Raw genomic sequence first — 18,218 nt, 5'->3', positions numbered from 1 at the left:
CATGGCAGGGACTTTACTTGCTCTTGACACTGTCGGTTATTTAAACACCTAAATATACTTGTTATTGTGCTTCTGTCTTTCTGTGTCTTTTCATCTGCTCAATAAACTCCCTCACCGCTCTCTCTCTTTTCTTGATCGCCCTCTCTCACATATGGGAGAACACTGTCCCGCTTCATTGTAGGATTTCTGCCATGTCTCAACTTAAGTTTGACCATCTCTGTTATTAAGTTATGGAATACTAAATAAATAAGTAATTAGATACCTTACCATTACTGCGCTCATAAAGAATGATAAGAATAAGAATAATGTGTATTGAACTGGTTTAACCAATTAGTGAGTTTATTTAAGACACAGCCGTTACAATGGTCAAACTACATTAAAACAGAATTGTCCGCATTTTGTCTTTAATAGTTACCAACATTGGATATGTTAATGAGATATGGACCGCAAAACAAAAAAAGGTCCCTGGTTTTCATTTTTTTATAAAAAGTTCTTATGTTTTCGAGGGGGTGGGGGGAGTCCCTTTCTCTAGTTTAGAGCAATAGCCCCTCCAAATGTCTGTGCACGTCCCTGTAGTTAGTCCAGAATAATAATTGATATTTAACGTACGATACGTTTGTAGTTTAACTTAGGGAAAGAAAAAGGGAAAAAAGCGGAGTATTTTCACAATGTGTCATTTCGACTTTCACTTAAGGTAATGAGTGATCTGAGTAATTCTTCCACCACTGCTAGTTTGTCCCACACACAAATCTTACGTTTTAAGAGCAGAAAGGCAAAAAATGAAATATACTGTATTAACGAGTGCGACATTGTGTCTGTCATTGTCACGCAGGAGCTACAGTAGCTACACAACAAAGCACAATTGTTCAAAAATACTCACCTTTCACAAAAGACAGCGAGTATAATGTGTTCAGATTTCACTTAATTCTCTTCAACAACTGCATTCATCGATGAAAACGCAGTTAAGACTCCTCAAACACAGGCTAAATTTTACTTTCACTTTGCAGCGAAAACGAAAGTGAACTAAAGGGCCAGTGCTTCTTCTGCAATGAAACTGTGAGTTATACATTATCCACGAAACGGTTCTGTGGTATTGCAGCTTTCCACTATAATATGTTAAAACCTTCTGCAACAGAACATTCGTTTTAACTAAAATTGAGATTAATCCAGCATGAACTATAATCTTATTGCGGAGAATAGGGACATTAGATTTGATGGTAATTATTTTTACTATTATGTATACTAACCTTTTATTTTATTTATGTTTTATTTGTATTTGTTATAAACTACAGTTTTTACCAGCCTGGTACGAAAACAGTATTACAGGAAGTGAAGTTGAGATTTTAAACACAAGGTGGCAGCAGCAGACCAGCTGTGATTTTGTTGTTGTTGCAGGATTCCCACAAAACCACTTCAAAAATAATTGTGTTATTTCTATCATTTGAATGTCAAACTCATGCAAGATAATAATAATAATAATAATAATAATAATAATAATAATAACAATAATACTTCATACATTACATTTTAAAAATTAAAACAGTAAATCATGCTTTTTACCAGAGGTGGAAAATAACTAAGTAGATTTACTAAAGTATTTTATATAAATACTTTGATATACTTTCCATTTCATGCTACTTTGTACTTCCATTCCATTCCATATTTGAGGTAAATCGTGTACTTTTAATCCACTACATTTATTTAATACCTTTAGTTACTTTGCAGATTTTGATTTATAATGTAATAATCAACACTTAAACAAGACTTTATTTATACCTGGAGTAAATTCACAAGCTACCCTGTAGTATAAAAAGTCATTAAAACTAGCTTCACCTTTACCAGCTTTGCATGACACTTTAATGCAACAATAATTATAATCAAAACATACATTATTCTTAAATGGGCCAATCTGCATAATGAGTACTTTTACTTTTGGTACTTTTAAGTATATTTTTATTCTAATACTTTTGTACTTTTACTTGAGTAACATTTTGAATGCAGTACTTTTACTTGTAACAGAGTATTCCTACTGTACACTCTGGTACCTTTACCTTTACTTAAGTACACGTTTTAAGTACTTCTCCCACCTCTGCTTTTTACTCCACTACATTTATTTATTTAACAACGGTGGTTACTGGTTATTTAAAACCAATTAATCTTTTAAACAAAATATAACTTCAGCTTATCAAATGCAATATAGTGTTACAGATCAAACAACTCAGTGGTGTATAGTATAGTTCACATTACATCCATGTAAACCAGTTGGCCCCCAATATGGGCCCCTGCAATTGGTCACCAGATAAATCTGATGGGTTGTATATAAGTGGAAACAAAAAAAGTAAAGAAACTAAGTTCTAACTTTGGATAAATATTGGATTCTCTTCCCTTTTTGGGTCCAGACCATGAAAATAGGCCTCCGATAGACATTGCGTTTTTGAGATGAGCCAAAAAGGGGAAAACACAGGTTTAAAAATCTGTTATTGTTATTATATTTAACTGTAAAACTTGATCTGAAAAGTGAAAATAGCTGTAAAAATGTATTCAGATAATTCCCCCCATTGCTTGCTGAAGCATACCCAGGGATATACCAGTACCAGCAGGGGGGCACAGCTCTGGTCAAGCTGCTCCTGATGTTCCGGATAAAATGCAGTAAGTTTCTGCTGAGGAGAATCCAACAAGTCATTCACAGGGCTGTATCATTTCTGTGGAGATGAAAATAGAAAGGAAAAGTGAGTCTCTGTAGCACCAGATGGTCGTAGGAGTAACATGTAAAAATATGAAAATTAGGGGTCGAAGGACAGAAGGATGATTTGGAGTTCATGCTAATTGCGTCAAACTGCTTTCAACCAGTGAGACTGGAGTAAAAATACACTACTGCATCATCACATCGCACAAATGGAGGGTCACACAGATGGCCAAGCTGGATATAGAGAGAGAGACATCAGGAGAAAAGGAGTTATCTGTTATGGCTGTGGTGGAGAAAGTATTTATATAATTTTTATGATGCTTTTTTAAAGCAATAACACACTGTGAAAGTACTCCACTTCACATTAAATCATTTATTTTTAGAATATCAAATAACTAAAAGTACATGAGTAATAATTAGTTCCTAAAATATGAAAGTAAAAAAATTACTCTCCTGCTTTTTATCGGTATGTATTAATAATTGTAGTTGATGGCTTATTTAACTTTATTCTAATACTATACACTCTTTTTTTAAGTTAAATGTATCTAAATGCACTATATAAATTAATTATGTTTTTAAAATGATCATTTGTACAGTCACAATAGCTGACAGATACATGTATTGCAGTAGGCTATATAGTATAATATTTTTCTCAAGGGAAGTAGAAAAATAACTTTAAATAGTAACACTTTAATGTGTCACATATTTGCACTTAAGTACAGTAATTGAGTTGAGCCCGAGATTTATTCAGAAAATGTATTGGCAACTTTTTCAATGATAGATTGATTGTTTCAGTCATTAGCAAAACACAAATACTCAATGCTCTCGTTTCAGCCTATGGTTTCAGCATAGAGTAAATGGGAGGTCATTGATGAATGCAGGGTGAAAATCAAGATTTTGTATGTTTTTTTTAAGACATAGCTGAGGGGGAAACACTGTCATGTGTTCTTGTGATGATAGTCATGCTGCTATTCTAGCTGCGTATATTATGTGTGGCTGTGTTTTCCCACACACAATGTCATGTGTCTGTAAGGAAACAGCAGCTTGTGCAATAAAAGGGCGGAGGACCTCACTTCCTCACTGTGTTACTCAGGGTCAGCCATTTCCCTGGAATGTTCTGCCTCATGCCAAAGAGAAGTCACTACAATGGTATGCACACATAACACTTCAGAAACACAAGGATGACTTAAAAAGGCCTGAAAGTAAGGAGACATGCCCAGAGTAAATGTGTCTCCCCTGGTGGCAGCTGTATGCCTTTTCTGTCTAAACCACTTTTATGCATTAATATTCAAAAATAACACCTATAGTTATGTGTGCAATATGGTGAGCCATCTGCCTGAACTCTATAGAACTGCCATGAGAATAATCAAGTTTTAGAAAAGATGGCACTGTTCCTGTCCCCGTTTTTCTCCTCGCTTGCCTCGGGGGGGAAAAAGCGAGATTAACCACATTCTTTAATCTGTGAGTGCAGGCAGCTTTGTTTTTTTACTCCCTCTTTGTCTCCTCAACCCTCCCCATCTCCCCCCTCTTTTATTTCCTCCTGGAGGTCAGGTTGTTGCAGCATTGCCTCAGAGTGAAAGGAGGCTCAACGCCTCACTGATGTCTCAGGTTTTGTGTGAAGATATGTTGTTGAGGAGTCATTCACTCCATCCTACTGTGACATTGTGAAATGACTGCAGTCGTAGATTGGAAATTGTGAGCAAAGGGTGTATGTGTGAGTGTGTGTGTGTGTGTGTGTGTGTGTGTGTGTGTGTGTGTGTGTGTGTGTGTGTGTGTGTGTGTGTGTGTGTGTGTGTGTGTGTGTTGATACAATATTGTGACACATGCATGCAGGTGCATAAGTGGAAAGCAGAGATCATGTTGCATGCATGGATCATACATACGTGATCATGCACGGGTGACGTCATTGTCCATGCTCTCCCCCCTCCTCCTCCTCCTCCTCCTCCACCACCTCCACCCTCCTCTCTAAAATGATCTGCTGCTCTGGTCTGCAGTCAGTCAGACAGCCAGCCGCCTGACTTGTAGGAGGAGGGACAGGAAAATGCCTTTCTCTGTGGGAGACATTAGCCCTTGTGATCTCATGAATATATTATAGAGGGTCATTGTGCAATGAGGAAGGTATTGCTGAGCTGCCAGGTTATTATGGCTTGCCCCAAGCACAGACTGCAACACGCTTATTCTAATTGACTCGGATAGCTCATAGTTAGTCACTGTTCATAATTTATAGTTAGCAATAAATAAGGGTAGCACAATAACATTTGAAGTGTTATTTATAGTATACTTACTATTCAAGAGGCTGGTGTGTGATAACAAAATACAAATATATTATTAATGTTCGACCACACGGTAATCAAGCAGCCTTGTCTTGTTAGCCGGGACTGCGACACTAGCTAGCTAGCTAGCCGAGTGGCTAACCGTCTACAATCAAGCGGCACTTCATCGTCTGGCAGCTTGAGCAGGCAAAAGGTAAGCTCTGTTTACAGTTACTAATTATCAATATAGCCTTGTTTGCTCTGCAGTTAACTGCTTATAACACGCTGTAGATAGATACTCGCTCAGTGTAACGTAGAACAAGCTAACGTTACACATACTTAGCTAAGTAGCCTCCAGGAGCTAACGGTGCCAGCGGCGCAGCAGCAACGTGTTAAAGACCCTCCACAGCTCCTGTTTCACTCACTGCCACTAACAAGATAGATCACTCAAACTTGAGGCTACAACACAGCAATATCACCTAGATATTACATTTGTATCATTACTAACTCCCAGCTTTACTTGCTGCATATTATCTGCGTTTATGAAGCAAATCAGCTCAGGTAGGTGAAAGGAAACATCTGCTATTTTCATTTTTCAGTGATGGATAACATGAAGAGACAGAGAGAGGCTGCACTCCTCCATAGCATGCACACTGCTGAGATGCTTTGTTCTGCTTTGTACTGCTGCAAATGTAAGCAGCATGTTTTGTTTTTATATAATATTTTGCAGGTACAGAGAATTTGCATAATTTTCCAATGCTTTTAAAACAAAATACAAATTGGCACATCGTAAAATGAAATTCTGTCCGTTTTGCACAAGCTGATTGTGCACCCTGAATGGTTTACACAACAGTTGTTTTAATATGCATGGGTTGTTGTTGAATTGCAATGTGTTTTATTAGGTAGCCAGTGCCTGTTTTCTTCCCCTGTTTGACATGACTTCCTGAATGTATCATGGGTACAATAACATGTTGTGTTGGCTGGAAGCCAGGCTTCACTGTTTCTGTGAAAAAGCAGTCTTGGGTGAAGAAGGTGTTTTAACGACTCAAAGCAGATCGATGCTGTTGTTTTTTGAAGCATCCAGATGTTTTAGATTTGATGATTTTTGATTTGCTTTAGGACATAACTCTACAGATACACAGTAAAGTGCGAGGGCTTTAATTGTACTGTTAACTCTTTCCGATTAATTTTCTTGCACTGTATATTTTATATTTTTCGGTATATTTCAAGCCTAGATCGGGATCATTTTAGCTCTAATCAGTCACCTGTAGCATAATTTTTCGTATAATGCCACCACATTGTGTGATGTAAGTACCCCAATCGTTAAAGTACCAAAACCGCAATGTTATCTTACTCTGTAACTAAAAGTACAACACTGTAATCATCTAATGTACTTTTAGTAAGTACCACTAGTAAAACATTTCTTTAATATGCAGAATGATCAATTTTGGAACCATATATAATTTACGTTTTATTCGTGCATGTATATCACTTTAATTGTGAACCTGGTAAAGCTGGGAATCATTTGTATTACTTTATATGTTACTGTGAGGCTTATCAGTTTACCCCAGAATCAAGAAAGTTTTATCTTAATCTGTAATTTTTTTACATTATCATGCATTACATAATTTAGCAATACATTTACCATTAGTCATCTGCACCTGCAACGTGAATAAAGCTGTAAGGAGTAGGCTACATTATTTCCGTTGGTAGTACTGTACTTGAAGAAATGTACTTAGATTCCACCACTAAACATAAACGACAACAAAAACAACATATGAAATGTGCTGGATACCTTTTATTTCATCCTTTCTTCACAATTTGTATACCATTTGTTAGTGTGAGACAATGTTTCATTCCTTGGAGTAATATTTGTATCTTTCGATGGTTGCAAGCTGACATTTTCCTCCCATGGTGCTTCCTGCTCCTCTGTATTTATAAGACTATTAACTGATAATCTCTCATATCCCAATGAGACTCTTAATTAAGCTGTATTAAAGGCAGGTCTGCTCAGGATCAACCAGGTTAAGCTTGTGTATTGTTGAGCATGTTTTCAGCCGGCAGCCCAGTTATCAGGCAGCAGTGGCCTCCTACGCTGCTTTGGTTATTCAGAAAAGTACTTTGAATTTCCCGACAATATTGTGAGCAGATGTTAGAATGTACCTTGTTGTCAAAAGGTGACTTATTGTATTAACAAGAAAACAAATGTTTTCCGTTCCGAGTTAATCCAATGTACCTGCTCAGCTATTTGCCACGAAATTCAGTGGCAAATAAAAGCAAAAAGAATAAACCAATTCATCATTTAGTGAATTGGTTGATCAAAGAAAAAGTGATCAGGAAATATTTTCATTGTCTGAGTCTTTCTTTCATAGTTTAAGTATCTCAGTTGTCATGTGATATTTAAATATTCAGGTTTTTTACTGTTGGACAGATATCACTTTGCGCTTCAGGAATGTTAGATGGGCAACTCGACTCGTAGGTTAGTTTAGTTTATTTATTTTTTTCGAGCGTGTAAAACCAAAGAAAATACAAATGAAACAAAAGATGATACAGACATGATGCAGTACTATACAAATGAATGCAATAACAAAACGAAATATTTAATTAATAATTGAATAATCTGTAGTATCATTGTCTGATATCAATAAACAACAAAGCTTTAGCTAATTACACGTCTGAAAAGGGGTCTGAAGAAGTTTACACTTATTTAATCCGACCCCTTCTCCCTTTTTTTTTTATAGATGTTTTGGTAATAAAAACTGTTGTTTTTTTGGTTTATCAGATACAGCTGGCGAATGTTAATGCAGTCTATTCAAGCAGTCCTGAAAAACTCATCCCTTCCTAAAGGTCATGATGTTCAGTTTCTGTTGAAGTGTATTAATTTGTATGATTAATTTGGACATGTAGTTTGTGGTTGTTTTATATTGAAAGGTGTAACTATGATGTTGTCCACCCCCTTTATATTACTGAGGGTAATATGAAACAATCTAACATCTTTGTAATGCAATGAATACAGAAGTCTAATATTATACCGTCCCAGCATCTTTAGTCCAAGGGTTTTCTTATTTTGTATGTTTCATATCATAATGTGTGGAAACAAATTTGTGTTTTGGACTGTTTGTCGAACAATACACAACATTTGAGGTATTCAAATCGTTTTTTAAAAAAAAATCAATGTTACTATACATCAAGTTTAAATGTGAACTTGATCCTAAACTTGTTCTTCAGTGTTGTGATTCTTTATTTTAGAATGACTGAGGTCATCCAAAAAAAAGTAGTGGAGTAAAATGTTAAATGTTTCTTTTGAAATAGAGTGGAAAAGAAGTATAGAGTTGCATGAAATAAGTTATCTACAGCTACCTGCAACTTGTACTTGAGTAAGTGTACTGAGTTCCATTCCATCACTGCACACAGTGGGTGTCGTAACAGAAGAGCCACTGAAGAGCCTTGATTTAATTTACATGGTGGTCTGACTGTCAACTCATTAATTATGTAAAGTGTATTTGTGTTTTTGATTTGATTAAGTAGCAGAGGGAGTGTTTAATCATCTTTCCTGAATGGCTGCCAACCTGTCTTACCCTCGAGCAGCAACTTGAACATTAATAGCAGTTTTCTCCAGACGTGAATTGATTATTAGGTTTAATCGAATTTGATTATATATTTTTGGCCCCAGATGTAATCAGTAGCTTTTAACAAATCCATAGAGACTCCAGTATGTTTTCATTCGTGTTAATAACTTTGTTTTAAATGTTAGTTTAAGTTTCTCATGATAACGTAACAAATATTAAGCTGTAAAGACTGCTTTATTACCGTTTTACAGTTTCAAATGTTTATGTTAATGACGATTATAACTGCATGATATTGTTTGAACTTTGAAGTACAGATACCAAAAACATTTTCATTAAACAAAAGAAGCCAACATTTAGACCTCACTTTAGACTCTAAAAAAGCATAAGGAGCATTGTATGCCTTCACAATTCATTGAACCAATAATAATAATTGTCAGAATAATTGAATAGACATTTGAAAAACGCATTCAAACTGCATAAATCAGTGTTTTGACTGCATCCTCTGAACATGTGGTACACAGTCTGCAGACAATTGTTTCATTGTGGCTTTTATTGTAGTATTCATTGAAAAGGAACATTAGAAATAAATGTGGGTTATTAAACTTGAACCACCCTTTCTCTGTTATCCGTTCCATCTGCTTCTGCACAAATAGCTGGAATCAGTCCAAGCCAAAACAGCGTTTGTAGTGGCTGAAATCCGAGGGTCAGCTGAGGGTTGATTGAGCGCCTCCAGTGTTTCTGGCTGTCAATGTGATGGCAGTAGCTGACACGACATAAGAGCGGAAGGACAAGAAAAGAAAGCAGTTGGATGAAGAGGAAGAGCTGCGGGTATAGAAAAGGTCAGGAAGTTGAGGTCAAAAGAGGCAAGGAGATTGTGAGAGAACAGCGTGTCTCAGTCGTTGCACTGCAGGTACAGCCTGTTCTGCCTGTGATGGAGACAGACATCTTACAAGCTCTTTGTGTGGTTAACGCTCAGCTGTGATGGAAGTTACAAGGTGCTGTCTGGAGGCTGAAGATGCCTTTTGATAGGAGGGAATTCAGGTATAACGGTCATGTGATTCAAGCACCCACCTCCCCTCCTTCTAAACAAGACGCGGGGTGGGGTGTCTGACCCAAATCTGCAAAAGTGCAAAAAGGAAACCAAATGGCAGAAATGAAATGTTTTATGTGAGCGATGGAAAGTAGATCAAAGCTAAATCCAGCATATTTACGCTTCGCACATTTATTGTTGTAAGTGTTCATTAATGTGTCCCTACCAAATAAACAAATAAATACCATTTTCATATATCCGTTGTTAACTGTCAGATAAAGAAAATCATTAGCGGGAGCAGAGATGGCGAGTAGAAACAAAGAGAAAACATCTGGTATTGAAGGAGGGAAAGTGGCAGATCAACATGCAAGGGTGTTTTATAAATGAAGCAAATCGCAGAACAAGATGATTCCTCACAGCGACACAACAGAAGTGTGTGTTAGCGGCTGATTTGTACGTCGGTGAGCTGCTGAGAGAAGAGTCTGCCTCTTCACATCTCTGTTCTCTTAAATTCCTTTTGAAATCAGCAAGCTAAATTTAGCTTCCAGCACCCCTCCCCCCTCCTCAGAGAGGTATCAGAGCTACAGCAGCCAGTGATAGGCTAACGTTTTGATGTGCACAGTCCACACACATACAGATTAAAGTGAGTGGGAGGGCGCTGTGTCTTTGTGCGCACAGTGTGGGCTATAGTGATGATGAATTGTTGCTGTGCAGCAAATGAGCTCTGAGTAACCGTCTTTTTATGTGTGCGTCTCTCTCCCTCTCAGGGCTGCCTCTTGAGGACTGTGGGGGCTCTGTAATGATCCCCCCGTTCATCCGATGAACCCCCTCAACTCCATGAAACCCTCCCTGCCTCTCAATCCACAAAGGTACACACACCCAAACACACACACACTGTTGTGACATCAAGCTCAGTGTCCTCAGGTGAACCATGTGACACCCTGTATTGGTCACCTGGTTAGATTTTTCGGATCAATTGTAAAAGAAAATGCAGTTAAATGTGCATTTCCATCCTCTACAAATATGAATGTTCTTTTTTCATGGATCTGGCATCTGGGTTAACTCGCTGCACGTTTTATTTGGCCTTTTTAACGATCAATTGACCAACCATGATGTGGAGCTCTCTCTGAACATTAGCAAAGAACACCTGGTCGATTTTGTCCAGCAAAACAACCTCAGAAATATAAAAAAAAAGGCATCAGTACTTAGAAATAAGAAGTGAAATACAGCATGGAAGCTGTCGGAAAGACATGGTTCACTTTAAAATCACAGCTTAGTCGCATCGAAGAATAAAAGTATCCACAACATGTAAAATACTACTTCAGAAATATTCAAATAAGCTCAGACAGTGTACTAGGGATGTTTTGACAGCAACCATGAGGGAAATCAGGCTGCAAGTCTGCAGACTCAACATTCTGACCTTCATCTGACTGCATAAGCCAGATCATTGATTCCCCCCACCCGCCCCCACCCCACCCCCCCCCTCCATCATGCTGAACGTCAAACAACAACTGATCAGGCAGACGTTTGAGCTGATTGTGTACAACATCTGCCCAGGTTTGGATCAAACCATGGAAACCATGCGAAAACAAGATGTAAATATGACGTTTCTGTGGTGAGGAAGTCACCTCTCGACACACGTCTGATGTTTTCAGCTCTTCACTGACGTTCACTCTACGTCATCTTCAAATCAGCTTTTTTAACGCAATAATGTGAAATGCAAATAAAGAGCTGGATAGCCTGCTAGTTGCCTGCTGATGCAGTTTACTCCTTTCCAATCCAGATTCAAATGTAAAAAGCCAAGTTCTTTACCACTAGCAACATCTTCAGAGCCATGAGTAGAGTCCCCAATATTCCATAAGATGAAACGGCGATAAATGCAGTAAAAAAGTGATATTCTGTGTGGTGAAATAAACACAATATTATCACACAACTAGAATGTAGGCCAGGTTGTATCTCCTGCCATACAGACGAACACATTAATAGTCTGTACAGAAAAAAGAATCTTTTGAATCAGAAAATAGTGTTCATTCAAGAGTGCAGCCGTGGGATGTGCTACTGCTAAACCTGTTGTTGTAGAGGCACAAAAGACAAAATAAATGGACACCAAACTGCTTCAAATCTTTAATTAAGAACTGTTAAGGACACTGGCTGCTGAGTGTCCTCTGTTCTTCCTTTTTGGAAGTGTCTTGATCAGGTGGTCTCGAGCCAAAACGCTCCTTTAATTGAGTGCGGCCACAAAGCCTGTTGAAGGCTCTATTCCCCCCCTAGAAAGCCGTGAAAGCTCAAATGTGTTGCCAGCTCATTGACACGACTAACAGCCTCAGAAATGGGCCTGGTGATAAAAGGAAAGGGAAAGAGCAAAGTAGTTCATTTCAATCTTGTGATCTTATGATTCTTTGCCCCAAGAACTATGGAAAATAGATAGTAAATTAACTTGTAAAAATACTTTTTATTGGGGTAAAGATGTAAATTGTATTAACCCATAACTTCTGGTATGACATCAATGCTGTTGTGGTAGTTTCCTGTTGAGGAAACGGTTTTAAAGGAGGAAGCACAGGGTAACCACAACCGTCAGATGAATAAACCATGCTCAGGTTAATCGTTAGCTCACGGGGTGTTAATGATGTATTGATGACCTCTTACTCAATACAGTATGTCTGCTCCAGTAAAAAAGACCCTAATAAGTTGGTTCACACTCTTTTTAGTTGTATTGAGGACATTATGAAAGTCTGTGGTACAGTCATTGATAAATGGATGAATTTCTCTCCTGAACCTTCCTCAACATCCCTGTAACTCGGCTTCATCTCCTCCTGCAGCAGTGACGGCCCCTTCCTGAATGACCCAGTCTCCTGGCAACCAGGAACCAATCAGCACCCAGGATCTCTCTCTGTAGTAACCACAGTGTGGGGCGTGACCAATCCCACACACAGCCAGGTAGCACATGTCACAGCACCCGGGGACATCTTTTATTATTCCCTTCTCCTCCTGTTTTATGTGCTGTAAAGATACAATAAATACATGTATTATTTATGTATAAAAAATAGAACCATATTCACCAGACTGCTACAGTGAAGGCACGTTTTTTTAACATTTTCTCTCCTATCATTTAAAAAAGAACCAGAGTGCCTTTATTAAGTGGTGAACAAGGATGACATTGCCTAGGTCATTTTTATTTAATATTTTCCATTCCAAATTCTATTGTTTTATACATTTAATGTTAATCCAAGTCCCATAGTATAAGACTTTTACAGTAATGGTAAATTGTTAATAATATTATCTATGCCATGTTTTGTTTTATTAAGCTACTTGTTCGGTTGTTTTGTGTTATATGTTTCTGCAACTGGATTTCTTTTTAGAATTCATACAAATAAAACTAAATAGAAACCATGTCAGGTTACAATCAAGACCTATCAGCCCTAAATAAGTCTATATTTGAGTTTAATTGAGATTTTCTTTCAAGGACTTTTTCAATGTACCCTTTACTAAGTACCATATAACAATTATTTTCAGCTTTGAATTAAGCTTTGCAAGATTGAAATGCACTTGAAATGTCAATCATTTAGGTGGATTGAACTATATCAGTCAGTCTTTTTAATGGGTTTATTTTAAACGCCATAACTGCTGAGAAAAACTAAAAGACTTTCATTATTCAATTGTATGGCCTCATAAAATAGGGATGTCATATCTCATATCAGAGGGACTATCATTGTGATACTTAGAAGTGAATATGACTGTACACTGTGGCCTTTGTGTTCCTTCCTCTCTCTGATTGACTTGGTTATGGTTCTTATGATTGTTTACTGTGATAACACTTCTCTCTTTTTTCTCATTTAGGTGTTCTGTTCACCCATGGGTCCGGGTGAGAGCTCTGGCGGTCACATGATGCCTGGCGGTGGTCCTGGTATGGGTCCCGGCATGGGGTCCCAGTTCATGGGCCAGCACTCGTACGGAGACGCTATCTCCAAAGGATACGGCCAGCCAATCATGTACGGACGTCCCAACCCGGCTTACAACCCGGCCTCGGGGTACGGAGGAAGGTAGGCTGCGTTTCTGCTCACCAAATATCAGCTGCAGTTCATTTAATGCCCCATGTCCATTTGTGTTGTGCAAAGAATTTTGAAAAGGCAGAAACAAGTTAATTAATGGCTATATTATTATTTTAACTTTCACCAGATTATGGATGTTTGTGTTTATAATTATATGTTAATGAAATCAAGAAAATATTATAGCCATGTGGCATGGGCTGTGTTGCAACAAGGGCTGTCACAATATCACATTTTCAATTATCTAGGGCTCTACCCGAATATCCGAATATTCGGTCGTTGGAGTACTATTCGGTTTTCAATTTCGTTATTCGTTCATTATTATTATTATTTTTTTCAAATTGGAAAAATAGGAAGCCAAATTACACTTAAGACGTATATACAACTGCAACGAAAGTAACAAACACAATGCAATATCCTTTTCAATTTCAAAGAAAACAAATTGGGTTATATACATTAACAAATAACTATAAAACAACAATACTGTAGAATAACAAAATGAATGCCTTTTTAATAAACCGAAATACACATGTTGAAGCGCGCCGAATATTCGCTGCTAGATGTGGAGTGGAGTGCACCAGCTGATTACTAACTGGTTAACTGTCCTTTTACATTGAGCAGTTTGGGTAGAGAACATTATTTATCATGCCTGGCTGTGATCAGCAAGAAATGAAACTATAAAAACTAAATTAGTTTGATGAATGTTCAGTGTTATGTAGCACTACGCTTTGAAATACATCTACGTGATTTTGCATCAAAATATGTCAGCGTGGCTGCTCTCTCCCACTGCTCTGACTCATGCTCATGACGAAACCACACGCTCACACGCTCAATTCACTTAGTTCATCGCCCACTCCTCTCCCCGTCTTCCCCTCTCTCTGCAGTTACTCTGGTAACGGTGGAGGTGCCGGTATGGGCATCCGTCCTCCCTCAGACTTCACTCAGGCTGCTGCGGCTGCTGTTGCCGCCGCCGCAGCCACAGCAACTGCCACTGCTACGGCAACTGTTGCGGCAATACAAGAGAAACAGCACCAGGAGATGAGCTATGGCCAGGTACATGTGTGACTGTATTGGAGCCGGGGAGCTTTTAACCCAGCCCAGAATCATTTCATCTCTTTTGGCTAAACAACTATCCCCTTCTGATCCAGTAAACTTCCCCAGTCACAACTTATGTGAAATGTTGGTCTTAGATGTATCTTAATTTGGAGCAATGAACTTTAATTCTAAGTTATAGATCTTAGTTTCAGGGCTGGCCTCCATTAAAGAAATTCAAGTCGACTAAAAATCCTATGATATCGGCAACTAATTGTGTTTCTCTACAAAGAGTCATGCAAACTTTCCGCTCTAAAAGCAAAGATGTGCACTGCTCATGAGATTCTTGAAAATAAGTTATCCCTCATGAAAAAATTAATAACTGAATGAAGAAAGACCAAAACAACTTACCCAGCTAATAGGAGGCAGCCACAGTGTGATGCATAGCTGATCCTAAGTGTCAAGACTTAGTTTTAAAAGTTGCCATACTTTCTGTATTGAAATTATTCAAACCAGAACTATCGGAGAAATACAAAATGTGGCTAGTGTTTTGCTTGTTTTTCGTCCTAGATGTAGTTTCAGTGAGATATTTTGGAGAGATTCTGATAATTAAATAAATCCAGGCTCTGGTCTGTTTTTTCCTACAGTCACACTAACAGCGTTTTAATGACTTCTCCCCTTCTGTCACTCTGTTCACACTCACCCCCTCTGCTCTGTGTCAAACACCCTTTGAGCTTTGTTTTCACCCCTGTTGTTCTTCCTCTTCCCTCCCAGATGGGTGGAGCATCCTCTTACAGCACCCAGTTCCTGTCTCATGCGGGCCCCCGCGGTCCTCCAGGGATGGTCTCTTCCAGGCCCGGACCTCCACCTTCCACCGCAGGCCTGTATCCCACCCACCCCCACCAGGCTCAGAAGATGCCCCAGCACGGAGGCTATCCCGGGCCCCAGCAGGGGCTCAAACGCCCGTATCACTCAGAGGTCAGTGAGGGGGCAGAAGGGGCATACACCCTTTTAGATTTTTGCCAGGCACTTATTGCCAGGATTCTTCAAGCCCACACAAAATGCACTGCTCATAAGTTGTTTACAGTTTTCTTTGCTCTACAAGTTTACTCTGCAATTTATAGTAGTTGCATTGAATATGTCGGAAATAGTTGATAAGATGAGAGCTTGAACAATTAGTCGATTAATCAACAGCAATCTTAATTTAACATCTACAAAATAATTAATTAACCAATTTATTTGGGGGGAAAACGCTGAATCTTCATTAGTTTAAATGTGAGGACTTTGTTTTTTTTTCTTTGTTTTTCTTTAACTACAAATTAAATATGTTTGAGTATTAGACTGTAGATTCTTTAACTTCATGCCCAAAAGAAATTGAATTTTCTGACCAGACAAAGTGCGCAGGCTCCTTTTTTAAAACAAAAATGGAAACATGAAAGAAAGAAACTGATTAATAATCCCAGTCTTTCACTGCTATTTGTATTTTGAAATGCACATCTTCACAGTGTTAAATATGATTACATGGTTTGAAGCGGTGGACAAAAGAAAAAGTTTTATATATAAAATATATGATGTATAATATAAATATAATATATGAATTGAATATGTACCTGCTCCTTCAGCAATACATTCTTACAATTAGTGTTAAATTCATCAGCTATTTTTTTAATTTAGTTTTAGTCCTGTGTTAAATTTCCTTTTTTAGTTTTAGTCATATTTAGTCACCTTCATCCTGTTTTTATTTAGTCAAGTTTTAGTCGACTAAAAGTCTGAGCATTTTAGTCTTATTTTAGTCTAAGAAAACTAATTATTTTAGTCTACTTTTTGTCAATGAAAACTGTTGAATCTTTTTTAGTCATCGGATTATATAGAACATTTCAGTCAAACTATTCTAGCCAAAACCAGTCATTTGTCCTTTTAGTCAAACTTCTGTCACAATAAGATTATATCTTGTCCTTATTTGATGAAAAACACAGGTTGAATGATTAAGAATGCAGCTTTGCAGAGAGTATCTGGTTAGGTTTGTGGTGTTTTTACCAGCTGTGTTATGGCCACATTGCTTCCCTTCTGATATAACAATGCATTCGCTTTTTTTCTCCACCTCATTGTAGCGAAAAAGGGCCCAAATATCACATTGTTTATTTCTCCCAAGCAGAGGTGGCTTTAGACTTTTTCGTTGTCAGTCATTTTGACGGGCAGGATCGTAACATTTCCATCATAATCCATTATTACCCGTCGAGTGCACAATTTATCACTCACTCGCGCTGACGGGGGGGTATTCGGTTAACGCGAGTGTTGAATAAGGTTAGTTAGACCATGAGTTAGACCCGAGTCTTCCTGACAGTTCATATTCTGACACTGCCCGGTGTAATTCAAATGTACTGCCGCGCGCACGGACACACAGCTGCTGCCCAGCCGCAGCACCGGAAATGGAACTGCTGGAAGAAAAACTTACTATCAGAGATGTAACGTTATCTTTGATAATATTTCGTCTCCTCATTTTTCGTCAACGAAAGTAAAGAGAGGTTTTGGCATAGTTTTTATTTAGCAAACTACATTTTCGTCTCGTCACTTTTCGTCAACGATATTGCATAGATGATTTCGTTACAGTTATTGTTTACTGCCGTCGGTTCCATCTCGTCATCGTCTCGTTTTCGTCATGGAAAAAAAGGTCGTTAACAGTACTTACAATCCTTAAGCCCGTAGTCGGCGAGACACGCCGACGCGACTGTCGTACCGGTCAAAGCATGACGAACACACACACCACACACACGCGGCGATGCAACACACGACACACCGCACACACTACAGACACACACACAAGCACAACACCTCCACAAAGCCGCCCCCAGCGCGCCACGCCGCTCTTTCGCAACAACCACAACATCACCCCAACCTGTTCTCCACAAATCCATTGACACCACGAGTCGTTCACGCTCCTAGCCTAAGTACAACGTCAGCGCGCCAACCACCCACCACGTCCATAAACAATAAAATTAGAGCAGGGTTAAGCAGCGGTTTTAATAAAACATAGGACGCGACCTGGATAAAAAAAGCCGGGCCTGCTGCCCTGCAGGAACTTCCGCCACGCCTCAGGCCGTGTGTTAAGTAAACAGAGTTACTTTTACATAACATTTAAAAACAACGTACAAAATGACACGGACGACCGTTTCCAGACAATGTAATCGTTTGCCACTTCACTCAAACCTTGTACTCACCTCATTGTGTTCAACCATGTATTCTGCAAGGCCGCTTATCCACCCTATTATCCTACAACTCACTAAACGAAAAAAATCGTTACCACCGCGATAAAAAACCCGTCTTTACTCGCACACACCCCCATCGTAACACCCATATGTTACGACACTCTACAGCACGCTCGCTTCACGCCTTCAGACAGCCACATACCGCCATCCGTCTCCACCCAAAACGGAAATTATGACACCTCCAACCCGGCCAGCGGAACCCCTCGCCGTCCCAACACACTAGGCTGTCCCATACTCACTCTCCCGCCCCTCCACTTTCCCTCCACCCGCCGTGTAGCCGCGCATCGGCCCCCATCTCCTCGCGCAATCAGCGCCTGCCCGCTGCTCGGATGACCGG

At 38.9% G+C, this 18,218-nt stretch overlaps 2 protein-coding genes across 4 annotated transcripts in view; one reads left to right on the top strand and one right to left on the bottom strand.

Moving 5' to 3' along the window:
• pargl (poly (ADP-ribose) glycohydrolase, like) overlaps positions 1–4,623 on the bottom strand; it is a 12,762-nt gene extending 8,139 nt beyond the window's left edge. Inside the window, exons 1-2 of one of the 3 annotated variants that reach the window (XM_010774168.1) lie at positions 4,570–4,623; positions 2,577–2,702 (exon numbers count right to left, since the gene is read on the bottom strand). The gene's annotated coding sequence lies outside the window, so the exon portion shown is untranslated. Of the gene's footprint in view, positions 1–880; positions 1,045–2,576; positions 2,703–4,569 lie in introns of those variants that run through there. The other 2 variants (XM_010774167.1, XM_010774166.1) reach the window with 2 other exon arrangements.
• Positions 4,624–4,730: 107 nt separating this feature from the next.
• zmiz2 (zinc finger, MIZ-type containing 2) overlaps positions 4,731–18,218 on the top strand; it is a 26,689-nt gene continuing 13,201 nt past the window's right edge. Inside the window, exons 1-7 of the mRNA XM_010774215.1 lie at positions 4,731–5,152; positions 5,538–5,630; positions 10,305–10,406; positions 12,357–12,474; positions 13,375–13,577; positions 14,468–14,636; positions 15,390–15,593. Coding sequence (XP_010772517.1) covers positions 10,357–10,406; positions 12,357–12,474; positions 13,375–13,577; positions 14,468–14,636; positions 15,390–15,593 — 744 coding nt within the window. The 5' untranslated portion in view covers positions 4,731–5,152; positions 5,538–5,630; positions 10,305–10,356. The remainder of the gene's footprint in view (positions 5,153–5,537; positions 5,631–10,304; positions 10,407–12,356; positions 12,475–13,374; positions 13,578–14,467; positions 14,637–15,389; positions 15,594–18,218) is intronic.

The sequence above is a fragment of the Notothenia coriiceps genome, unplaced genomic scaffold (assembly GCF_000735185.1).
Source record: "Notothenia coriiceps isolate Sejong01 unplaced genomic scaffold, NC01 NC01_scaffold00013592, whole genome shotgun sequence".
NCBI lineage: Eukaryota > Metazoa > Chordata > Actinopteri > Perciformes > Nototheniidae > Notothenia > Notothenia coriiceps.
The sequence above is the reverse complement of the archived record's forward strand: the minus strand, read 5'-3'. Positions and strand labels throughout refer to the sequence as shown.